At 44.4% G+C, this 25,709-nt stretch overlaps 1 protein-coding gene across 13 annotated transcripts in view; it reads left to right on the forward strand.

Moving 5' to 3' along the window:
• Positions 1-25,709, forward strand: part of TANC1 (tetratricopeptide repeat, ankyrin repeat and coiled-coil containing 1) — a 240,851-nt gene that overhangs the window by 173,744 nt on the left and 41,398 nt on the right. For 6 of the 13 annotated variants that reach the window (XM_045479928.1, XM_045479929.1, XM_045479931.1 and 3 more), the window contains 9 exons: positions 2,562-2,825; positions 8,317-8,439; positions 9,231-9,512; positions 10,363-10,520; positions 13,705-13,936; positions 15,085-15,251; positions 17,227-17,834; positions 24,049-24,157; positions 25,195-25,317. In XM_045479928.1, the coding sequence (XP_045335884.1) occupies positions 2,562-2,825; positions 8,317-8,439; positions 9,231-9,512; positions 10,363-10,520; positions 13,705-13,936; positions 15,085-15,251; positions 17,227-17,834; positions 24,049-24,157; positions 25,195-25,317 (2,066 nt within the window). The remainder of the gene's footprint in view (positions 1-2,561; positions 2,826-8,316; positions 8,440-9,230; positions 9,513-10,362; positions 10,521-13,704; positions 13,937-15,084; positions 15,252-17,226; positions 17,835-24,048; positions 24,158-25,194; positions 25,318-25,709) is intronic. The other 7 variants (XM_045479934.1, XM_045479932.1, XM_045479935.1 and 4 more) reach the window with 4 other exon arrangements.

A 25,709-nucleotide genomic window follows, 5' to 3' on the forward strand; every position in this document is an offset into this window, starting at 1 on the left:
GAAAACTGCTCTTGTTGGGCCTGGATCTGCCCCATTGTCTCTGTGTCAGGGCTTCATTGTGGGGCTACACTGTGGGGCTTCAAGCTGTGTGGGCTGCATCTGGTACTGCAACGTAGGGAGGAATACTGTGAAGGGGGGCAGTCTTAGTGGGAGGACCTGTGGCTGGAGAACTTCTTGTCTGCCTGCACAGTGGAATGTGTGTCTTAGCTGAACACTATGAGGGCAGTTGGGAGAGTCTCCTACTTAGAAATACATTATGAACTTACCCTCATTTTGAAATGGCAACCCCATTTTGGACTTCCCTTTTCAGCTACTCTTCCTGCAGCTGAGTGTTTTCCTCCTGCACCCACTTTCCTGCCACTCATCAGTACCTGGGCACCTGTGGCTGAACAGTGAGAATGGGACTGCCAGCCTGTCCCTGCAATCTAGGACCCCTGACCAGGTCATCCCAGTTCTGTTCTGCTGCCTCTGGTGCTGTCATGGTAGCAGGAACGAGGGAAGTCCCAGTCTCTGATCACACTGCTTGTGGACTGAGTTAGGACTCAGACCTTTGGGGGTATGACTCTGATGTGTGTTGTGCTTAGGGAAAGCAAATGAGGAGAAACCTCACTCTGACTTTCTTTGTATTTTTGACCTTAAGAGTATGTGCCCTCAAATAAAGCAGCAACAAAATAAAACCAAACAAATCACCTCCACCCCTGCTGCCCCCCTCCCCCTGCCCTGTCACTGTTCCTGTAACTTAGATATTGGGGTAGCCTGGGAACCTAACTAATTATGTCTGCAGCAAGAGCATTCTGAGTCCCAAACAGTGGGCTAACAAAGGAAGGCCTGTGACAATCACAGCTTATTAACAAGATTACAATTAATAATAATTAATAAGCAATGATCTCACTGATAGAGTATTCCTATGAAACATTAGCACACTCCGTGCCATATAGTAACCTGAAATAAATGTTTGTGGCTGCTATTATGATCATCACCAACATTTTCAGGGTGGAAAGAGTCATGCTTGCCATACTTATGTGCATATGAATGGTCCATTTAAAAAAACACACAGGGCTATGACTGATTCCAAATAGATGGAGATACCAGTTTTAATACTGTGGATAGAATACTTGGAAATGTTGGGAATAATGGCAGACACCCTGGGGTGGGCCTGTCCCAAATCAGCTTAGATTTTTGTTGGAGACAGAAAATCAAGTCCTGAATCAATAACCGTAAGATTAAATGTAGCGTCTCTGAGCACAGCTGGAGGAGAAGTTTGTTCATTTGCTTATTCATTGAGCGCTTAGTATGTGCCAGGGGCTGTGCTCTTCAGAAAAGGGAGGTAGACAGTCTGAGGCTCCAGTGTGTAGGAGGGGTTTTTAAATAGGGAGACAAGCAGTGGATAATGAGTCCACACTGGAGCAGCAGGACTAAAGGACATTTTAGAATCGTGACAGAATGTCCTCTGTCACAGCGAGGAAATTATTTTGTCTTCTAAACCTTAAAGAGTGTTGTAAAAATAAACAAAACAAAACTCTCTCAGACCCTTTGATCCTAGATAAGCCTGTTGCAGCTCATTCACCAGCCTGCTGATAGTATGTATCCTCCGGGTTATATTGATGAAGTAACTTAATCCAGGTGGCTGAGTTCTATTATACCACACTCTGATCTGCCACATCCCATTGAATCTCTCACTTACGGGCCTAGACTGTGTAGATCCAAACAGGAAACACAAAGGGAGCAGGGGACATGGCCCTTGTTCTCTAGGACACAAGCCAGTGTTGGGTCTGTAGTAACCTGTGCTCGCAAGGGGCTCGGGTCTTTAAATTAGAAGTGGCTATTGGTAGAAGCCATGTAGGGTGAATATTGCTGTTTTCTTACATCATGTTCCTCCTCTTTTGCCAAGATGGTTTTCCATGCTGGTTTTCTTTCTTCAAGGTTAAATTCTGTAGTCAAGCATCCCTTCCCATGCTTGTGTTTTCTGTGTGCTGGGAGGTTTTCCACTCTATGCTGCTAAAGGAGAATAAAATCACGTCATTCTTTCTGATTCATCTTGAACAGATGCTATAAAGTTTAATTCTAAGGATCAAATTCTCTGCTTGACTTTATAATTGTATTTTTGTTCTTCTAGAATCTCTCCCGCGTCTTTTCTGCATTAACCATTGTATCACCGTGTCCTCTGCCCCATATACAAATACTAATTTGGAAAAAAAAATGTTTATAGGTTCAAAGGAATTTAATGAGATATGAATTCTTTTGTGAGCAATTTATCTTTAAGAGGGGATATATCATCTCTAGATTACATAGGTTTACTGTTAACTCTCAGATACTTTTAGACAGCTTTTTCATTATCTTACCAGCCTTTGTTCCCTGGTAGAATGACTTAGTTTATTTCCCGTGATAAGCAACATTCTTCTAATGTACCAAAATACATTGTATGAAACATAACTTTGATAAAAATCTGTGTGGACCGGAAAAGTTTCATTGATCACGGGGAGGGCAGTATGCTTGTGTTAACTCTCAGCAGCCCCAGCTGTGCCTGGCCTCCTTCAAAGTATTTTGGTCTCTCATTTCAGCCACAATTACAAGTTCATCCGAAAATGATGACCGGAGTGGCTCCAGTTTGGAATGGAATAAGGACGGAAGCCTAAGGTTAGGGGTACAGAAAGGAGTGCTTCATGATCGCAGGGCAGATAATTGCTCCCCAGTGGCAGAAGAGGAGCCCCCTGGGTCAGCGGAGAGCGTGCTGCCCAAAACTGAAGCCTCAGTTGGAGATGGTCCAGTCCCTTATTCTCAGAGCTCCAGCTCGCTAGTAATGCCACGGCCCAACTCAGTTGCAGGTAAGGTCATGCCTCTCTCCAGAAGGGTTATCTCACTGGGTCTGAGGTGCCCCATGCTCACTCTCTCCACTTGGGAATCTGGTCCAGACACAAGCCAGATTTGTGATCGTGGGTCAGGCACTTACCTTGTCTAGGCCTCAGTTTACCCACCTGTAAACATGATAAGGCTGTCCTTAATGGTCTTTAACTGATCCTTCCACTCTGGAATTCTTTAAATCTAATATTTAGACTCTATGGCACTTCATGTATGAAGGAAGAAAGTACCAAAAATTTTGTCCTTGTTTTTGGTACTTGAAGCTTGAGTGAATTTGTACCTTCTTATTATATGTTGGTAAACAGGGGTCGTTTACAGTGAGTTTGTTAATACCAACTCAAAGAATTTTGAATCCAACTTTCAAACTAATTTTTTTATAATCGAGGCTCATCATACAGATAGGAGGTCCTCTTGCTGTATCCTTCAGTTATAAGGGAGCTCACAGCATGAGCCATAAGCAGCCCAAGTGCGGCCTGTCAGTCAAGGAAATGAAAACGGGAAAGACGGGCACTCCTTAGTGGAATGGGGTCAGCTGGAACAAGAAGGGGATACAAAAGGGGTGACTGTTGCTAGTTGACAATCGGGGGTCCTCAGACAAGGAGAGCAGTTTGGGATGGGCGAAGACAGGAACTCTGCATCCAAGCTGTCCTGCCTGCTCTGACGGTCCCGAGTTTCTAAACTCCATGCTCCTGGGTTGAATTTAGAAGATGACCTTGTTGCAGTTATTCTCTGTTACCAATATAGCACTGAAAATTCCCCCTCTACTAACACTCCCGGGTTCTGTCTCCCTGCATCAAACGATTTTTCTCTACTGTTCCTTGGGGATGTGGCCAGCCAGACTGGTTGTTCTCGGGCATTCTTTTTTCAGTGGAACTCTGAAGCAGCTGATACATAAATGGCCCTAATGGAAAAGTTCTGAGGCGCAGCTCTAATTCACTTTCAAAGGAAGTAAATGGCCTTGTTCCAGAAGAGGGATTTGGCATGTCTGCCAGAGAGAAATACTGGGGAGCGTTATGCGTATTGAGTGATGGTTCTTCCGAAAGCTTTTATGCCCTCCCACCACTATCCTGCTACATACAGCAAAGTGTGTTACACCCAAGGCCTTTTAGACTGTGTCTATCTACCTAGTTACGATGAACGATTCATTTATATGATCCCAGAACCTGATAGTTTTATTGACTTCAACAGAATAGCAAACTTGCATTCAATTTAATCAAGCTATTTTAAAATTAGTAAATGCATTAATACATTAATAGTGTTGGAAGCACCCCATTTGGGGTTATGTTTTCTGCCTGATGTTCTTTCATGTGATCTCCTGGCATGTGGAGTGACAGTGGGTGTGAGCTGAGTTTTTCCAGGAGACTGCGGTGATTATAGAGCAGCGCTTTCTGATTTCTGCTGTGCTTATTCATTAGCGTCTCTGTACGCACTTGAGCTAGACCTCCTGTGGAATGGGAGGGTGTTACCTCTGGGTTTGAGCGTGGCTGCCTGGCCTAATGGGTTTGCTCATTTCTTCTGTGTTGCAAATTTTATAAACTGAAAGCTTGTTTTGGAAGGAAATAAGCAAGTTCCTTACCTCATGGTACCTTTTAACAAGCAGGAGTCTGGGAGAAACTTCACTGCCTGCCTTCCTCCCCCTGAAGCTGGACCTTAGTTAAGAAGTAATGGCAACTCATATTAAACAAAATAATAATAATAATAATAATAATAAAAAGTAATGGCAAGACTTTTCCAGTATCATTGAAAAGAAAAGATTCAGGTCATATAGACTGTGTGTAGCACTTTGTCTAGTGATTAGAAGGCCAGCTGTTACAAACAGGGTAGTAAACAACCCTCAATGTTAGAAGGCCTTAAATAATATGTCACAGACCATATATTGCAATCCCTGGGAATTATTTGCATCTGAAGATCCATGCAAACACAAATTGCCATTTGGGAAACATCAAGTGAGTACATTTGGCACATGAGGGCAAGAGTAAGGACTGGCAGATGAAGGAAAGGCGATACCAGGCTTCTGGTTGCAGCTGCCCCAAGGGACCTGCCTGCCCCTTCCCCCAGGGAGTGAGCCTATGGAAGTGAGTTCCTGAGGTTGCCAGCCTTTACTGTCAGTGAGCCTGTTACAAAGAACTGTGGTTGTCTGTTCACTGTTGTGTCTAATACAATGAAATCAGTAAAATTCTTACGTCAGACTATAAAAATAAGTTGGCTAGGTTTGGAGATTGTTTCACTGTACAGAGATTTTCTTTGTAAAGGTATCTGTTGGAGCAGAATTGGTTTAAAATGCTGCAGTCAGGTTATTACTTTATACTACATCAAATGTGTGGCATGGGCACCTCATTCCTTTATTAGGAAACAGGAGGAGAAGCCTTTAACATGATATCTTAGATAATCTAGAAATTGGGTAATTAGGTTCCACTGTTTTTGACTAACTTCTTTTTCTTTTGAATTGCTAAGTGGATCGCAGACACTGTATTTAGTTTTCTAGAATACCAACAAACAGAATTACCAGCCAATTTTCTTGAAATTCCAACCGGTCATTGCCTCGACTTAATAGTATTTACCTTTGATAGGTTAGTCCATGGTATTCAACCGATGTTTCTTTTTGTTCCAATTAGAGAATTTTCCTTCTGCTCCCTCCACCCCACTCCACCCCCTCAAAAAACTCTCCTGCAGCATCTTAAAATACCCTTCTCAGATGGTCGATGTGATGTGTGTGTATGCAACAAGTGTGTAATTTAACCATAGAGCTACTAGCTGTAGGTTTATGGCAGCATAAAATTATTGTTTTCCCTCTGCTTTTTCTCAGCCCTGAGTTGTGTTGAGGATTTTGAAAACAGTTATCGTTAAATACTGGAAGTGAGTCTAGCTGTTGTGCTGGTAATATCTGAAACTCTACTGTACACATGTGTGAGAAGGCAACACGTGGTCCAGGTCGCCTGCTCTGGTAGGTGGGGAGCACCTAAAGCTTCACTGCCCCAACTCAAGTCTCTCTCAGTGGCCGTGACAACGCTGTAGGAAGCAGTGGTGGCTGGCAGCTCCTGTCTTGCAGCCCCACTGAGCCACGGTCTGTTTCGCTGCATCTTAATCCCATTTGCAATGGAGAATCAGAGCTGCAGAGAGGGTGAGGCCACTTTGTTGCACACTTTGGAGCGAGAGCTATAGTGATGGTAAATCTGAAAACAGAGGTATTTGAAGCCTCACCATCTCCTGCATCTGTGTCAAGTTAGGGCTTTTATTTGCAATCCTCTCTTTGGAATGCCCTTTGTATACTCTCCTATTCTTAGTCCTTTTAGTTGTCACAAAATTATAAACTGAATGTCATGTTCTAAGGGGTTAGGGGAAGAAGGGAAATAGGAAACCCTTTGGAGGCTCCAAGGGGAGCCTTTGAGTTCTCTAGGGCTGAAGCAGCAGGCCAGATATTTGTGGCTGTTCCAGCTCCAAACCCAACTTGGCTTATGGGTTACAGCTGTGGCTAATCCTTCTCCCCCCAGCCTCCAACATGTGGTGTGTCCACAGTGAGGCATGCTGAGGAAAGGGGGCATTTGCAGAGGCCTGGGTCAGAGTCCCAGGTCCCAGGCAGGAACCTAGAACTATATGTTCCAAGCGATATTATTGTAGGGAGCCAGAGTAATGAGTTTGGTCCTGGTGGCCCTCCTGGAAGTTTCACACACCCTACTTGTGAAGGACTGAGATTGAAGCTAGAGGCTGCCATTGGATTCCCATAAATTAGGCTTATGTGGGAGTCCTACATAAGGACTTAGCTGAATCTTTCTTATGGGAAAGATTGGTGTGGAATATTGACATTAGCGTGCACACGATGTGTACCTAGGCTGTGGTTATACACCAGAAGGATCCAGGAGTATACGTGTATGTTGTTGTGAAGTCAAGGCGTCAGATGTCTCTCCTGGGACTGGGAAAGTGAGTAGGGCATGGGGTGGATTGCCCTTTGGGGAACGTGGCAAGAGGGGACATGCCACCACAGAGCCAGGCCTTGGAGCCGCCCAGGTGCTTATTGAATGGAATGAGGGGGGTGGTGCTAACAGTGATGAAAGCCCCAGGAGGGGAAATGGGGAGGACCCAGATTGCTCAGATGGTGCTGGTCAATGGCTGGATGCTGTGCAGCCAGAAGGCTTTCGGCAGACAGATGGCCCAACTTGACTTCTCTCCCTCAAAACTTGGTCCCGCTAATGATTTTACCAGTCCTTAGAAGCCCTAGCCCTTAGAATGCAACTCCTGTTCCCCACTCATTTGCCCTCAAATGATGCCTGTATTTGATTATCCTGGAAGAGAATTGTACGTGTAGGATCAGCAGTATCTTAATGTTGGGTCACTCAACCCACAAACAAATTAGGTTAATCCTATTTAGAATTCTCTCATTGTGACCTAGGATATATATGTAAATAAGAGGAGGCTCTTTTTTTTTCTTTTTTTCTTTTAGGGTAAAAACATACTGTGTATTTGTTAAGATTTGCTAAGAATTAGCAACATTATTTTGTATTGGTTGTTTTTATTTTTTATTTATTTTTTAAATTAATTTATTTATTTTTTAATTTTCTCAATATATGAAATTTATTGCCCAATTGGTTTCCATACAACACCCAGTGCTCATCCCAAAAGGTGCCCTCCTCAATACCCATCACCCATCCTCCCCTCCCTCCTACCCCCCATCAACCCTCAGTTTGTTCTCAGTTTTTAAGAGTCTCTTATGCTTTGGCTCTTTCCCACTCTAACCTCTTTTTTTTTTTTTTCTTTCCCCTCCCGTATTGGTTGTTTTTATAATCGAACTTGTATGTATGCTCACATAGACCCTTAATGCGTTTTAACTGGTACCTGTGTGGTGTGACTTACTGATTTGATCAGAGGTAAATATTACTTATTTTTTGAATTTTTAAAAATACACATAAAATAGCATATAACATATACATAAAAATGTAAAGCTTAGGAATGTTTATTTCTGATGAAATCCACATGGCTCCTTTCACTGTCCTGAGCTGACTGTTAGTGTTCTGAGCACCGTGGAATTGTACAGCAGAATCTGCTCCCTGAATTAACAAGGTTGGGATTCCAGCAACAGCAGAAGGCTCTCCAGAATTGCAGGGAAAGACCTCTGGGACCGTGCTCTGTGTCTGCAGGATGTACTGCAGCTGTATTGAGTGACACGTGATGGTCAAGTTTCTTCATAAAAATTGTTGGTGAAGTCTGTGTCTTTCCAGGAATAATGGAGAATTCTGGAAACCATAGCAGCACAATTTTAAGAATGAGGGACACTTGGTTTTTGCCACTTTTCGGTGAACTCCTTGCTGGAAAAATAAGCTGGGATGGGCAAACAAAACTAAAGTTACTTTGAAGTGAATGGAAAGCCTGAACGGAATTGCTTAGTAATTTATAATTTGTAGTAGTTTGGGTATGATATTAAAATCAACTTTGAAAAGACTAAACTTCAGTTTAATATTACAGCAACAAGCTCAACCAAGTTGGAGGATCTGAGTTATTTAGACGGGCAGAGAAATGCCCCTCTTCGAACGTCAATTAGATTGCCGTGGCACAATACAGCCGGAGGTAGGGCACAGGAAGTTAAAGGTACTTATCTTTGCATCTGCTGGGATAATGGATATAATGAGCACATTCACTCAACATTGAGGATCTGGGATAACCAGCGTTTAAGCCAGCTCATTTAAAACCATGACGTGAATTGTGTGTGTGTGCTAAAAGTTTGTTAAATGTGCTAGGAGGGCGTCCTTTAGTGGTTTGGGACTTCTTCCTTAAAATATGTGATGAACTCGTTTCTGGAGTTGGAAAATAATTCTGCAGTATATTATTTTGGAATGAGGAGTAATTTAACACTCACTGGATATTTTTTGTGACCAACAAAGAGTCAGCTTTGTTTCATTTCCCTGGGCTGTTGGTCACCTCTTAAGTCTACCCATAACACACAGTCGGGTGGTCGGGAACCTTGCCAAAGGGGCCACTCATCATCACACCAAGATGAGAGCTGGGGCCCCGTCTCTAGGAAAACATTTCCATTTTACTAACACAGTAGTGGAAGGAGCCTGTCTTAAACACTGTTTCAGACAAACCGATGAGGCCTGGTTTGGCCACTTGAATCCCTTTTCCTAATCCTCTGGTGTCTGCCCTGAGTCATGATTAATGAAGTAGCAAGTCATTTTAATAGGACCCTTTGTAAAACCAACAGGGGATTATAAATGAGGTATTACAGAAGTATTCATAGAACCAGACTGGAAATACGGATTCCTTGTAGGGTAAACCTAAATTTAGGCTAATACTAAGTATATCAGTGTATAAAATTATGACATTCTTCTAAAATAATGATTGTTTCTTTTTGTTTTTTGTTTTTTGTTTTTTTTCCTAAGCACGATTTGCTCCCTACAAGCCACAGGACATTTTGTTGAAACCCCTGTTGTTTGAAGTACCAAGCATAACAACGGACTCTGTGTTTGTGGGAAGGGATTGGCTCTTTCACCAGATAGAAGAAAACTTGAGGAACACAGAACTGACAGAAAATAGAGGAGCCGTGGTGGTTGGAAACGTGGGCTTTGGGAAGACCGCAATCATTTCTAAGTTGGTGGCACTTAGCTGCCACGGAAGCCGCATGAGGCAGATTGCTTCCAGCAGCCCCAGTTCACCACCAAAAAGTATGTGCATATTTAACTACTCATCTAGTTTATGATATTCGTGTCAGGTAGATGGGGGACGTTGCTGTGGGATAAACAGTCCCCATGTTCCTCAAGTTGTTCTAGCTGCCGTACCTGGTCTGCCAGCACATTGGGAGACCTGTTTGAACCCTTCCATCTATCCTGGCACCCAGGAAGCCATCACCTGGGATGAGAACAGCCTTCCCTGGTCTTGTCTCAGCTGTAGGCCTGTGAGGCCTGATCAAGTGCCCTGGAGAGTTCGGGTCCTAAAACCAAGGGGGTTCGGCTCCTGGCAGAAAAAGCCAGGAGGAGTCTGTGCATGATTCTTTTGTACCCTGTTCTCCACAGCCTTTGTCCTCTGTGCTGGGTTTACTCATAGTATAAAAACTAACTTAAAATAGAAGCCAATATTTCAGTAATCGCATCTTATTGTATGTATAATAAACCCATTAAAAGAAAGTGTCTCTAACATGGTGAACAGGAACAGTGAGCCATGAAAGTTTATTTATATATATATATACACACACATATTTATATTATATTTATTTATATGTATATATGTACATATATATATATATACACACACATATATGTATATATGGCGAAAAGACTTTATATAAAGAAAATGAAAGAAACCAGAAAGAGCACTGCTCCTGGGAGGGTATCTGGGTGTATGGGGGGCAGGGCTGAGAGGGACACTTTGTGTTCTCCTTTGGACCTTTGCATTTGGAACGCTGTTCACTCATTACCTATTAAAGTACTCTTTGGGTCTATTCAAGCAATCCGTTCCCTATCTCATCATACCCCTATTCTGATGTTGTAATGATGAAATTGGCCTCTTTCTCGGCAGCTTCGGATTCCTCCCAGGATCTTCCTTTCACTCCGTTGCTTTCACCGAGCTCTTCTGCAGTTGTTACCAACATGGCCAAAACACCACCTGGGTCTGGGTCTGATACTCCTGAGAACCAGAGACCAAGAGAGGACGCAGTGAAATACCTCGCTTCTAAGGTAACCTGCTCCTGCTCTAGGGGACTCTTCTAGAAAGAGAACAAGATTTGTTAGTTTGGCTTCTGAGAAAGGAATAGAAAAAGGGATCTTGAAACAGAGACAGTTCTTTAATGTAAAAAGGTAGCTTTTGATAAAATAGTGATCAAGTACTCCAAGTAAAAGGTATTAATGAAAATAAATATCTCCAGACACTGGCAGGGGACTTTGATTCATCTTAAACAATGGATTGAGGGGCGCCTGGGTGGCTCAGTCAGTCAAACGCTCAACTTCAGCTCAGGTCATGATCTCGTGGTTTGTGAGTTTGAGCCCCACCTCAGACACTGTGCTGACAGCTCAGGGCCTGGAGCCTGCTTCAGATTCTGTGTCTCCCTCTCTCTCTGTTCCTCCCCTTCTCATACTCTATCTGTCTCTCTAAATAAATAAATAAACATTGTAAAATTTTTTTTTAAATTAAAAAAAAATGGATTGAAAGAATTCCTCAGAGTAGCAGGTGGTATCACAGGTGCCACAAATCCATCCTTACAAGCATGTGCTGTCCTTCACTTGGGAGCCTTGAACGTGATCCAGTTCACCACGCCTGTTCTCTGTTGCCTGGGGACTTTGGTTCCCTGCATCCCTCTGTCAGAGGTTTCTTGTGAGGTTAAAAAAGAGACTTGGCTGACTTTCTCTTGATAGATTCACGGTCATCAGGGTCCTTCTGAAATTTTCCATCTGCTCAGCATCTGTGACAAGTTCATAAGCCACCCTGTGCATTACAACAGTTATGTCTCTCACTGCTAGTGACCTGCTGGGGTCTCCCTGGGCAGCAGTGGTGGGGCAGGCAGAGCTGGGGAGCATGAGGTGGATGGTGCCAGGGGCATCTAGGAATGCCGCTGGATTCAGAGGAAACGCTCTGAGGGTGAGTTTGGTGCAGGGGACTGAAAAGAAGGCTTTTTTACCCCAGATCTTTGCTCCTTGCTTCTCCTTCTCACGTGACAGCTACTCCTCACTGGCGTAGGCAGCTCCGGCCACTGATTGGCGACAGTCCTCTAGTCAGAAATGAGCGATCTGAGATGAAGAATATAGTGCAGACTTCAAAGCCACCCTGCTATAGTGATTTTTCAAACCACTTTGTGACCTGCAATAAGAGATATATTTTACCCGGGAGACCTGTGCACGTACTCACAACACACAACTGAAGCAAAAGCATCACAGTAATTCTTGCAGCCTTATATAACCAACTTTATGAAATGAAAACAAGTTGTTGTGGCTCCAGACTGGTTTCATGACCCACTGTTGGGCTGACAGACTTCTTCGGTCAGACACGGTGCTTGACATAGACCGGGGTGCTGCCTGTCTTGTTGGTGGTTTCTACAAGCTTGGGGGTCCTCCTGTGTTCCTGCTCATCTTTCCAGGGCAAAGGGGAAGAGCAATCAGCTTTCCTCAGAGTGTGGATGATAATTTTAATCTAAAACAGAAGTCACACAACAGTTCCAAATTGGCCATGTCTACTCTTGCCACTTGCTTTTAAGAGTCTACAGACCTGGAATCTAATCCCAGAGCTTCCACTGCCTGCCCTTGTTACCTGGTGAGGCATTTAACCTGTGTGCAGTCCGCAGCTGTGAACCACACCTGGTGAGGCAGGGTTGTGAGGAGCTCTGGGAACAGCAGGCACTCAGACCCTTCTGGAGAACAGAAAGCAATTTGCACACATACATTTTTACTTTTTTCACTTTCCTTTTCTCATACTCCCTGTTCCTCCGTGTATTCTCATGTGGGAATGTATCAGAGTTTCCATACATCTACAGAGCTCTTCTCCCAGGACAGTTCTGCACCTGGCACTTTCCTTGGACTCTAACGAGTAGCCTGCTGCCCCTTCAAATCCATCCCAACAAAGGCAATACTCCTTATCCCCTCAGTGCTTGGGAAGGAACCTCTCTCCTATGTGTCTCTTCACGCTATAGGCAGACGTTTGGTAATTTCTGATTTTGGTCCTTCAAACTCTGGTGTTGAATATCTCCGGTGTCAGGTGTGTGTGTGGGGAGGAGACTAAAGGTTTGAGCTAGGCTGCTGGCCCTCCTGTCTGGGAAAAAGAAGCAGCTGTGGGTGTGCCTGGGAGGCTCAGTCAGCTAAATGTCTGACTCTTGATTTTGACTCAGGTCATAATCTCACCTTTTGTGGAATCAAACCCCGCAAGGGCTCTGCACTGACAGTGCTGAAGCCTGCTTGGGATTCTCTCCCTCCCTCTCTCTCTCTCTCTCTCTGCCCCTCCCCTGCATGCATGCACCCATGTGTGTGCAGGCTTGTGCTTTCTCTCTCTCAAAAATAAATAAATGTTTGGGGCACCTGAGTGGCTCAGTCGGTTAAGCGTCCAACTTCAGCTCAGGTCATGATCTCACAGTCTGTGAGTTCGAGCCCCGTGTCGGGCTCTAGGCTGACAGCTTGGAGCCTGGAGCCTGCTTCAGATTCTGTGTCTCCCCCTCTCTCTGCCCCTCCCCTGCTCGTGCTTTGTCTCTCTCTGTCTCAAAAATAAATAAAAACATTTTAAAAATAAATGTTTAAAAAATTTTTTAGCGTGTATTTATTTTTGAGAGAGACACGGAGTACAAGACAGGGAGGGGCAGACAGAGAGGGAGACACAGAATCTGAAGCAGACTCCAGGTTCTGAGCTGTCAGCACAGAGCATGATGCAGGGCTTGAACTCAACAAGCCTTGAGATCATGACCTGAGCCAAAGTCGGATGCTCAACTGATTGAGCCACTTTCCTAGCCACCAACTTTATCTGCTTTTGGGGAGCAGCACATGAGTTTCCCAAGGAAATGCTGCTGTTTTGAAAGTAGGAACGAAGTGAATGTGGCACTTCTGGATGTTGAGTACATTGGGATTATTCAGAGATGCTCTAAGCCAGGATTGGCTTTAGGTTTTATGAATGAGGCTTATTCATTATTTTTGATACAGAGTACCTTGTGCTGATCTTAGTGCTAATCAAGATGGATTTGCGGCTGCAATTAAGAGTCTGCCCAGAACTTGGCAAACCGTGTGAATGAATGAAAGAATAACTGAAACAATTAAGCTAAATAATGACTCAGTGTTGGGGAATGGAAACAACGTATTTCATTCCCTTGGCAGAGGGGGCATCGCATGTGTTTGAGATCAGGGAGGGAGCATGTCAAGAGGGGTGCTGACGGCTCTGCTTCCCGCATAGGTCGTGGCCTACCACTACTGCCAAGCTGACAACACGTACACGTGCCTGGTGCCCGAGTTCGTGCACAGCATTGCAGCTCTGCTGTGTCGGTCCCACCAGCTGGCCGCCTACAGGGACCTACTGATCAGGGAGCCCCAGCTACAGAGCATGCTGAGCCTCCGGTCCTGCGTGCAGGACCCAGTGGCCGCCTTCAGGAGAGGAGTGCTGGAACCGCTCACAAGCCTGAGAAACGGTACTTCGGAGCAGCCACCCACACCCTCTCTCTCTAGTCCAGAGTCCCTGGGACGGTCCTCAGAAGCATTTGGATGGGGGCGAGGGTGGGTGCCAGGCAAGGATGTGGGTGAATCTGTGCACTGCTCATTCCTTTACTCAGGACCATCTCCCTAGGGTCCCTGCTTGCTTCTTGAATGGTGTAGTTTTGAAAGAAATGCCTCCAATAAAGAATTCACTCCCCGTTGAATATTTCCAAAGTAGCTAATTTGTAACCATAGGTTATACAGATGACTTACGCCCTAGAAACTGTTGCCTGCATATTTTATATTCCTACCTAGTGGGGGAACAAGTTGGTTGATTGGAGAACTTGCCAGCTATTTTTTTTTTCAGGGGCTCTGCTCAGTTGAGTTGATCCTAAAGGCTTTTCTAGAAGTGTTCATTTGATTTTTTTTTTTTTTTTTTTTTTTTTTTTTGCCCTTGAAATACTCAACAAGGTAGGGGACATTAATGCTATTATGGGCTGTTCATTTCTTATCCTTTCTCCTCCTCATTCCTCACCTTTTAAGCTAGTTTACCTGCCTCCATAGCACTTTGGGATGGAAACAGATCTGTCATCATTTCTCCTCAGTTTCTTGGACAGAAAGTTGGTGCTAATAAATGGAAAACTAGATTCAGGCTTGTGGGAAACAGCCCTGTTCTAGGAGTCTGTAAAAGTGAGGTTCTCACCACTGGCTAGCTGTGTGCCTTGGGCCAGATGCTTGGCTTTTGAGGGTCCCTTTTCATTCCCGGACATCCATTGCAGGGCACGGGGGATTCTATGGGGAGGACCTAGCATCTTTTCCAGATTTAATCTCCATATATGCCAGTTATCTTAGCTATAGCTCACCCCAGTGAAAGGAGTGTATGAAGAGCTAACTGTATCATATCCATGGGTGAGATCCTGCTAGTGTGTGTAATGCAATATGTTTCTGAAAACTGTTTTATAACATTTGTTTTTCTCTTGGCTGTCTGCTCTGGTTTTCATTATAAATTTAATAGAAAATGTGCTTCTCTGAAAACATTTCTTCTGCAATATGTAAACCTTTTTAGCTTTTCCTAACACAAAAATTCACTGGGTGGTGCTAGAAATGTATAATTTCTTAATTAAAAAATTATTTTATCCTTTAGAGCAGAAAATTCCTGAAGAAGAATATATTATTTTGATAGATGGCTTAAATGAAGCGGAGTTTCATAAGCCTGATTATGGAGATACGCTTTCTTCATTTATTACCAAAATTATTTCTAAGTTTCCTGCCTGGTTGAAGCTGATTGTGACTGTAAGAGCAAATTTTCAGGTGAGAAAGAATTCTCCAGTCTCTTTCCAAGACCTCATACCAAGAATTTATAGTGATTAACAACATAAACTGTTAAAAAGCGTTTAGCTGATTAATTGAAAACTACATTAGGACTTTGAAATATTTAGTCCACAAAGCCCCAAATGAGTGAAACTCTGACCTTTTTACCTTCCATGAATCAAGATGTCAGGAAAGACTCCTCTTAGCACTGCACTGTCCCTGCACTTCCAAAATACAAGAGTCCAGCCCTGGAAGTAACTCAATTTATGTACTGGAGTTTAAAGTTATTCCTGTAGTTATTTGTGTGGAATTGCAGTGGGAATTTGTTTCTTTTATTTTCTTTCCTTCCTTCTCTGTCTTGTGGTTTCTTTCTTCCTTTCTTTCAAGGAAGAAAAGATTTTTAAGGCCAATTCTGAAATAAGGTCTATTTTTTCATGAAACTTCAACATAAGATTCCACTTGTAGCGAAATGAAGTGCTTTTTTTTTTAATTCTTTTCCTCATCTTTCCCCTCATTTGAACCCAAATTATATCTTACCAACCTTTGACTTCTTCCCTCTACCCCTGTCCTTTTTTAGTAAAGACATTACTCTTAGATTTTGATTTTTGCCCTTTTGTGATGATGTCTATTTAAAAATAGCATTTGGGTTCTTTTCTTTTCTCATTAAAAGTGGCATTAGGCCTCAGCCTCACTTGACATTTGTTTTTATGGCCATTTGATTTATACCCTTTGCAGTCATTTATCACACAGTAAGCGGAATTTGGTAATCGATAGAGCAAAGGAACAGGAGTCCTATATTTTCTGTACTAGCTGTTTAAATTTTCACAGGGTTTGGGTACCATCTGTGTAAAATGGGAGTGATTACACTCAGCCTGCCCGCTGCAATTATTATATTCAGTGAGGACATGGGTCAGATTCTTCAGAAACGATAGTGGTTAGTTTTTTTTTTTTTTTTTAGTGTTTATTTATTTTTGAGAGAGACAGCATGAGTGGGAGAGGGCAGAGAGAGAGAGAGGGAGACCCAGAATATGAAGCAGGCCCCAGGCTCTGAGCTGTCAGCCCAGAGCCCGACGTGGGGCTTGAACCCACAGACCGCGAGATCATGACCTGAGCCGAAGTCGGACATCCAACCGATTGAGCCACCCAGGCGCCCCAGATAGTGGTTAGCTTAAAGAAAAAACCAAAAACTCCTCTCTGCTGTTAGGTGTGAGGAGAGTGCTTATCTTTTGGATGGGGGTGGGATGGAAAGGGACACAGGGTTTCCGAGAGCTGGTGACGTTGTTTCTCGCTGCTGGTTACACAGATGTATTTAACTTTGTAAAAATTAATGACGTTGTGCAATTATGGTTTGTATGTTATACTTGAACTTAAAAGTTTACTTGGAATGAACAGCAGTTAAAAAAATGCTAGCAGGCTATCCTGAAGTACGGCACCTTCATTAAGGCATGCTGTGGCTGCGGTATAGCCTGCCGGGGGGCAGGGGCCGTTTCAGATTTCCTGGCTCGGTTATACAGTCCCAGTATCTGATGCACAGAGAGGGATGCCTCTTATCTCGGTGTCTGGCCGTGTTCTTAGATACACAGTGCTGGTTTGTGTCTGTCCTTGTTATGTAACCTCTGCACAATGTAAGGATTATGAGTATTGGGTCACCTCAGGGTCTCACTGCCCCTGTGCTGGAATGGCCAGCTTGCCATTGTCTGCCCGGGGCTCTTACATCTTGCTCGTTTCTGAGTCGTCAGATGAGGGCCTCAGGAAAGCCATTACTGATTCGATCTCGCATCAGGATTTCTTTCACATAAGCTTTTTATCTTCAACTTATCCTATTACATGTTTTAATACAAAACAATGAGTCCCTGTAATCCATGAAAATCCTCCTTGAAAGAAAACTAGTGAATCTAGTTTGAAATGCAGCTGACATAAAAAAGAAATCTCTGTGGACTGACACTGTGGGTTTTTGGCGTTTTTTTTTCCACAGGAAATTGTGAGCACGCTGCCATTCGTCAAGCTTTCCTTAGATGACTTTCCGGACAACAAAGACATTCACAGTGACCTGCATGCCTACGTCCAGCACAGGGTCCACAGCAGCCAGGACATCCTCAGCAACATCTCCCTGAACGGCAAGGCCGACGCCGCCCTTATTGGGAAAGTGAGCAGCCACCTGGTGCTGCGGAGCCTCGGCTCCTACCTGTACCTCAAACTCACCTTGGACCTCTTCCAGAGGGGACATTTGGTCATCAAAAGTGCCAGCTATAAGGTGGTCCCCGTGTCTCTGTCTGAGCTCTATCTGCTGCAGTGCAACATGAAGTTCATGACCCAGTCCGCCTTCGAGAGAGCACTTCCGATTCTAAACGTGGCCCTCGCATCCCTCCACCCCATGACGGATGAGCAGATCTTTCAGGCCATTAACGCGGGCCACGTACAAGGGGAGCAGGGATGGGAGGACTTCCAGCAGAGGATGGATGCTCTCTCCTGCTTCCTCATTAAGAGGCGAGACAAAACCCGCATGTTCTGCCACCCGTCCTTCCGGGAGTGGCTCGTTTGGAGAGCAGATGGCGAAAACACGGCCTTCCTATGCGAGCCCAGGTATGGCAGGCCGCTTCCTGTCTGCTGTTTGCAGGGAGTCTAATGTGCGATTGGAGAATGGGTTCCAAACACAATTCACCCTTTTTTCCCCTCCTCTCCATTTCACCCTTCTCAATGGAAAGGCAACACATGATGAACAATTCAGGAGGGCCGTGGAAAACCTTGCTGCCAAACAAAAACTTCCATCCTTTAATTGCTAGAAATTTGTATGCGAGTACATCCAGTGAGAGAGAAGCTGAGCAATGCCTGGTGACCTTTCTTCGCTGTCCATTCTCTTCTAGACCTTGGTCCCCTTTATGGGAGTCACAGTGTGGTACATGCTCCAGGGAACAGTGGGCTTCTCCAGAAGCCACTCTCAACTCAGCTTCCTCACCTTGAGTCTGTGCACTGTCTTGGACCCCTAGCATCACTGCTGCCCCTCTTGGGCATACAGCGTCTTGTCCCAGGGATCAGATATGCCTGCAGGCCCCAAATGGAGCACGGTGATCACAGCTGGTTGTGATTATTTGCATTTGTGCTTCAGTGCAGTGTAACAGGCTTGGGGTCAGCAGGATTCAGATTCAGACCTCAGATGCCCCATTTATGAGATGGTCCTGTGGCAGCTGCATATATGGAGTGGAAGGTTCCACTGAGGAGTCTCAGCAGGGTGGGGCCAAAACTCCGCTCTCTGCACTGCTCAGGGGAGGGAAGGCGGTAAGACTGCCTCTCATGTGGCCTCATGCTAGTCAGAGTGAGAGGTCAGGGAATTTGAGGGTACAGATGCTTTTGTTTCCATAAGGGTGGGTTCTTGTGTACTACTTCTGCCTGGCCCTGGCCTTGGCCTGCATCACTGTTGTCTTGAATGGTTTCTGCTGTCTGTGAGTCATAATTGCCCCCGACTCGGTACCATGTCCAGCAAGCTGCTGAACTGTTCCCTATGAGCTGAACTGGCCAGGTGACCAGATGCTGGGGTCCAGGAATGAAGAGGTGAAATAAGCATTTGTAAGCTGCACCACCTTCTTCCCCATGAGTACTGATTTGACATTGACCAGATGGGAGTCTGGCTGTTTCATGTTGTGGGTACTGTTGTTTTCTGAGGTAACACCAGGCCAAAAACGTGTTCTTTTGAGTCTGGTTTGAGGCAACAAACTGTAACTCCCAGGTTATTTAGCGAGACTGTAAATAACGAGGTGATATGTGTACCATATATTTGACATACTTAGCCAAGTTGGATCATTTTCTAGGAAGATAGGCTACAGTCGAGTTTGTAGAAACATAAAAACAAGTTGAGAGACTTCAACAGGGGATGTAGATTTGTCAGTAGGGTTTGAAGCAGAGGAAGTTGAACTGTAGTCACTGTAAAGCCTCGCTCTGCTTTGGGTGGTGGGCAGCACTGAGGTAATGCAGCCTGGAGCAGAGCTCACTGTGCAGTGACTAGCAGACGTGTACCTGAAATGTTGGGCTCCTGAGTGCTGATGTGTTCCAAGAAGCATGTGTGGGGAATTACCCAGGGTAGGACCAGGACTGGACCAGGACAAGAGAGACATCCAGGGTACAAAGTATAAGGAGTTCCTATTTGGCATTGTGCACATCAGCATTTACCCAAGACCCCTTTAGTTCTGGAATTTCATTCAGCAGACAAGGCTGGTGAAAGGACACTACTGGATGCATTTCAGCAGAAGTCTCTGCGGGCCCACCACATGCAGGGTACTGTGGCAGATTCAGAGAGTCCTGGGATAAGGGCCCAGCTCTCAAGGGCTTCCCACACAAGGGGGCAAGTGAGGGAGGAAGTGACCATGTGGGAAGAAAGCACTGCACGTGGACTTTAGGAAAGGGAGGCTTCCAGCTAGGGAAGACCGTTTTTGGAAAGTGTTTCACATACATGAGGACATTTGGGCTGGGCCTTGAAAGATGGGTAGCATTTCTCTTCCCACCCTAATTAGTTGTAATTTTGCCCTAATTAGGGAGAAGCAGCAAAAAGAACCCAATACCCAGAGTCAATGACATCTCACTTTTTATTTCTGTCTCTTTCCATGCATTTTAAACATTCTCCAAATCATCTTTTCTATATTAAAATTCCTATCCTGCATTTTTTTTTTTTTTTTTTTTTGCTTACACATCATGGATAGCTTAGCAAGCAGTTTGGAAATCTTAGCAAAGTATCATTTTTCATGGGTGTGCAAACCTCCTAGTAGGCGAATAATGATGTACTTTATTTACCCTTACTGTGGGGCCTTGCAGTTGTTTCTGGGTTATTTATAAATAAAGCAACCTATTGTGCATGTCTTGGTGCTTTTCAGGAAAGGAATAGAATTTTCTTCTTTGTTTTCATTATTCCTTATGTTAGAATTACAGGAGCAGAATTAAAAAGATGAGTAAGTTGCTTAAAGTCTTCATGCACATCACCTAGACTGAAACATAATTCACATTTTGCAATATTTACTACATCTGTCATCTTTTGCCGGTAACAAGTTGTAGATACCACGACATTTTACCAAGTAACTGATTATGTACCTCAAAAAGACATTTTCACACTTAACCACAACACCATTGCCACACCTAAAATGTTAAGACTAATTTATCAGTATTATCACACATTTTGCTGTGACCAAATTTCTTTACTTCCTTCATATTTTTCTAGTATGTTTGAATCAGGATCCAGATAAGATCATGAAAATGCATTTTACAGTGCCTCTTTTAATCTATAGATTTGCTTCTCCTTCTGTTTCTGCTTTGTCCTTGCATATTATTTGTTTAAAAAGAACAACTGAGTAATTTGTTCTGTATGGTTTCCCATAATCTGAATTTTGCTGATTGCATTCTCATGGTATTTACTGTGTTTATCACCTTTATTTCCTGAAATTGGTCAGATTTTATCTTAAAGTATTTTTTGCAAGGATACTTAATAGATAGTAGGTCTGCTTCCATCAGGAGGCACACAATGTCTTAATGGAGGCCTGATGATTATTTCCCAGATCCATCAGTTCATTAGGGTTGCATCAGGAGTTTTAAAATCTTGAGCAACCTCCTGTCTGCTGTCATGTCATGGACTTGAGGAATGAATAGATAGGATTTTAGTAGGTGGAAAAGAGGCTATTGCAGACAGAAGGAGCTGTCCAAGTCATCATGTCAAATGGCAGGTTGTGTTTTGGCAACAACAAACCTAGTTTGGCTGGAGCTTTTGTCATGGGATAGAAGACTTAACAGAAGCATGTGCTAGGGAGAATAGACTTTAATCAGTCATCTCTGGAGAGCCCTCAATTGAGCAGGGCAAAAGTGCAGACTACCTACATTGGCAGGAGTGTGGAGGGTTGGACCATGAGAACCTGTGTGACAGCAGCAGGGACCTGGTGGACCTGGCTTCGGGATGCAGGGGGGTAGAGACTGGCTCTGCTAACATGAGATGGGTGGGCACAGCTTGGCCTTATAAGCAAAGTCAAGGAGAAGGGGGAGCTGTAGAGGACATCAGGGTGTTAAGCCACAGAAGCTAGGAGTGGCACTGTTCTTAGGAAGGGTAAGAAAAGCAGGAGGTGTGGAGCACGTGTTGCAGGACATGAGATGCCTTTTGCTTATAGCAGCTTGAGCTGGTGGGGTTGGCAGAACTGCCTGTTCAAGTGGGGGGGAAGTCTGATGGTGGGGAAGTTGGAGGTGAAGATGTGGTATCATTCATGGAGAAGTGGTGGAGGGGTCTGATGAGGGAGTGTAGTTAGCAGAAAGGGAGCTCTGACTTCTGGGGTATGGAGCAGAATTCCAGGAAAGAGGTTGGGGTGCAAGAGCTGCTGAGAGGTGAAGGAAGATGATAACTAAGAGGGAGTTTGGCTTCCCAGTGGAGGAGGAAGATCCCACATTCTTAGAGATTCCTTCCATCCAGCTGTGAGGGATGGAAGAGGAGAGCGCCAAAATTCTGGGATAAGAAGTGTAAGGGTGGAGAGGTTTGGGTTTGTTTGTGGGGAAAGGGTTTTTTTTGTTGTTGTTGTTTTAACACAGGAGTTGGAGGTGTTGTTGGAAAGGTGTGGGATAATGTGGGGAATCCTAATGGAAATGCAAGGGGGATAGGGGTGGGGAGCACAGGCAACTTGTCTCCTCTGTATTCCCATTGAGGTGATTCATGGCACCATTCTGCTGAATGTTGTTTATAGTCCTCTGGTAGCTGAGAGCTCCTCCAGGGAAGCACCTCACATTGTTCCCTGTGGAATCCTCCATATCAAACATGGTGCTAGTTACAAGGTGGATGTTAATGAGTGAATGAATGAGAAATCATGGTGCACTGATAAAGAGCATAGGTGCTTGCATTAGGTAGACTGCAGTTCAAATCTCTTCTCAGTTGTTCACCAGCTATTTGATCTTTTGGGCAAATCATTTGACCTGTCCAGGCGTCTGTTTCCTCATGTAAACAAACTGTTTAGTGGTTTGCGGGATTGTACGGTTTAGTGAAACAATTAGCTAAGTTTCTGCATCTGGTATATAATGAACAGAATTATAAGTGCAGGTAGCCTTAGAAAGCACTGCAGGATCTAGGAGGAAGGGAAGAAAAGTAAATGGGATATAGAGGAATGGAACACAGCTATCTAGTGATTACATGAATTGTCTCCTTAGGCAGGAGGCCACGTGCTTAGCTGAGATCACTAGAAGCCACTGAAGGATGCATGATCATTTCCCCATTAGGGGTGTAGCCATGGTACTTAGCCTAGTATGTCTTTGTGGTGGACACAGTTGGTGTGGCCATTGAGTTCAGCAGACTGGGAGACTAAGGATGGCTTAGGCCATGGCTGGGAGATGCGAGCCAGGTTGAACCCTGGGACCTGCCCATGGCTAGGGACTAGGGAACTAGGGAGGATATAGAGCCTGGACCACTGGTAGGTGGGAGGGAGCAGGAAGGGTGGGAACATGGGAGGATCTCATCTGAGAGGGAAAACCCAAGCTTGAGGTGTGGGAGGTGGAATGTGTGCAAAGAAGTACAGACTGTGTGCTTGTGGAAGAGCTCTAATCCCTTACGAGATGTTGGACAAGGCACTCAGTGTCAGCATGTTTTTAAGTCATGCCTTCCCCTAAGTATAAAAAGCAATCTCTTGGTCTCTACTTGCCTTGATTTTTTTCATCTCTAACATAGTTTATGACCTATTTGAAAAACAGGCAGGCAGTTGGATAGCTAAACACTATTTAAATGATGCATGATTTTACTCATCTAGATTAGTAACTCCCAGAAAACATTGGGGAGAATGCATTTTTTTCCCATAATGCTTCCTTTTCTCCACCATTACCTGCTTTCCCTCCAAAACAAAACAAAACAAAAAATCCAGCACCTCAGAGTTGTCAGATTGATAGAAATAAAAATAATTCACATTGTACAGAAGTCATTGCTGTTGGAATAAGCAGCCCCTAACATCCTTCCCAAACAAATTGGCTCAGACAGAGGCATGGATCCCACAGGAGACGGAATGAGTCTTGCAGATGTGGAGAGGGTGATGGGTAGGATGGCTTCTTCATGAAAGGGTTAGTGAGGGGTTAATTGGTGGTGTCAGTTGAATGTCCACCATGTGCCCAGACACAGCAAGTCTGCTTGTACATCTTAGTTTTCTCCACCCAGTAAGGAACTGTGTTCCATCCAAGCCTAGAATTCTAGGTATTTCTGAGTATGTGCTGTTGCTTTGCATGGCTTGGTTTTTGTTTTGTTCTCTTTGTCAGGTCTTATCCTTTGGCCAGGTCTACTCCCAGTGGTGATTACACTGAGGGGGGAGACCTGAATGCCAGGTCCAGTGATGGTTCTGCTCCACCTGTCCCTCTGTTCATTCATCCATACAAGAAATACATATTTGAGTGGTTGCTAAGGGCTAGGCATTTGCTAGGTATTATGCCTATTGATGTGCCATAGGCAAGACCCTTAATCCCATGGAATTGACATTTTTGTGACAGACCTAAATAAATAAACAAGGTGAAGAATGATGGATGAGGGACAGAGAGTGGATGGTTCCAAAGGTAAAGACCTGCCTTGTCCTAGAGCTTCTTTCTGGGTCACTCCACAGAGATAGGGGTATCCAGAGAAAGTCCTAAAATGACTTGAAGAATAAATAGCATTGGCCATCTTTTGTAAAGAGGCAGCTTTTGACCCATTTTGTTTGGTGATGCTGAAGCACCAGGAGAATAGTGCAGAGTCGTGTGGGGATGTTCACACCTGAGAGCCTACAGTTCGTGGAATGGAGTCTTTTGTTCCTAAGCTTTGTGTTTCTTGTTCCAGGAATGGGCACGCTCTCCTGGCATTCATGTTCTCTCGACAAGAGGGCAAGCTGAATCGCCAGCAAACCATGGAGCTTGGCCATCACATCCTGAAGGCACACATTTTCAAGGTGAGATGCGCCACCTTGAAGAAGAGTTTTGTTGTCATTTTGAGTGTTTGGTTTTGGAGATTTTCAACAGCTTTATCAACCCTCTCAGAGCCTTCCATGAGCCCCATTTTTTCCCCCTTAACATCTGTTTTAAAAAGTTCCTCTTCACCTAAAGTTTCCATTTCTTTCATTCCCTTTTGTTTCTCGGTTATTTAGTTGCTGAAGAACGTGAGCTACGTGACCTGTGTAGTTTCATACAGCCTGGATTTTCTGATCACAGTCTTATTTTTCATGGTCTAGTTTAACATGGTTCTCTTTCCTCTGGATTTCCTGTCATTTGCTAGTTGTTTGTTTTGAAGTTTATTTCTTTTGAGAGAGAGAGAGAGTGAGAGTGAGTGCAGGTTGGGGAGGGGCAGAGAGAGAGGGAGAGAGAGAATCCCAAGCAGGCTCTGTGAACCTCAAGATCATGACCTGAGCTGAAATCAAGAGTTGATGCTTAACCAGCTGAGCCACCCAGGCGCCCCATGTCATTTGCTAGTTGTATCTAGAGGCTTAATCAGGTTCGGGTTTGGTTGTTGCTTGTTTTTGTTTTGTTTTGTTTTTGCAGGGTGTCACAATTACTTTAGAGTTATACTTAGAGTTTAAACTCTTTATACGTCTGTAGGGTTTTTCTTCCATCAGGAGGTAAGGAATTCATACTAGCTTCTCTTAGTGGGGTATTATCAGTCACTACTGATGTTTGCCTGGACTCTGCATTAAGGGTTACAGGATGGTGATATTCCAAATTTTATTCTTCCTTTGACTGGAGAACTTCTATAAGAAGAAACTTGGTCTTCATTGCCATGTCTTTCCTTAGGCATCGTGTATGTAGCAAGGGTGGGCTAGTTCCTTGATTCTTGATTTTAGAGTGGGAAGGATGGCTTACATGTCCAGCGTTCTCTGTGCCTCGGCATTTCCCTGAGTTAGTGCAGGTCTGCACCCTCCCGGGCCTACCCCTTTCAGCCTGACACAGCTGGGAAAGGAGAGGATGAGGCCCACTTATCTCTGATTACTTCCAGGGCCTCAGTAAGAAGACAGGAATCTCCTCAAGCCACCTCCAAGCCCTGTGGATCGGGTACAGCACCGAGGGCCTCTCTGCCGCTCTCGCCTCTCTCAGGAATCTCTACACCCCCAATGTGAAGGTGAGCGACCCTGTGCCTGGAAAGCTGGGGCCCCAGCCCCCACCACCTTTCCTCCAGCAGCCCTGCTGTCCCCTGTACCATGTGGCAGCCACAGGAGCTGGTGGAGCTTCTAATGATACTTTTCCCCCCGATATAAATCGCACAGGCTTGAATGCCCTATTACTGGTTTTCTTGTAGAAGTTTAGCTTTTTCCTGGGCAGGGAAACGTGGGCTGCCATGTGAGCACGTGGGGACTGTCTAAGAGAGGATGTGATAAGGAAGCAATTCACAAAGGAAACCAAAGGTCAAAGGGAGATTTCTAGGGAAAATTGATTTTTAAACTGTCCTGGGTCTCTAATCTGGACTATCTCTTTATGGTTCATAGGAAATTAAGCATTGATGAGTGACAACAA

This window comes from Leopardus geoffroyi, chromosome C1, assembly GCF_018350155.1.
Source record: "Leopardus geoffroyi isolate Oge1 chromosome C1, O.geoffroyi_Oge1_pat1.0, whole genome shotgun sequence".
Lineage (NCBI taxonomy): Eukaryota > Metazoa > Chordata > Mammalia > Carnivora > Felidae > Leopardus > Leopardus geoffroyi.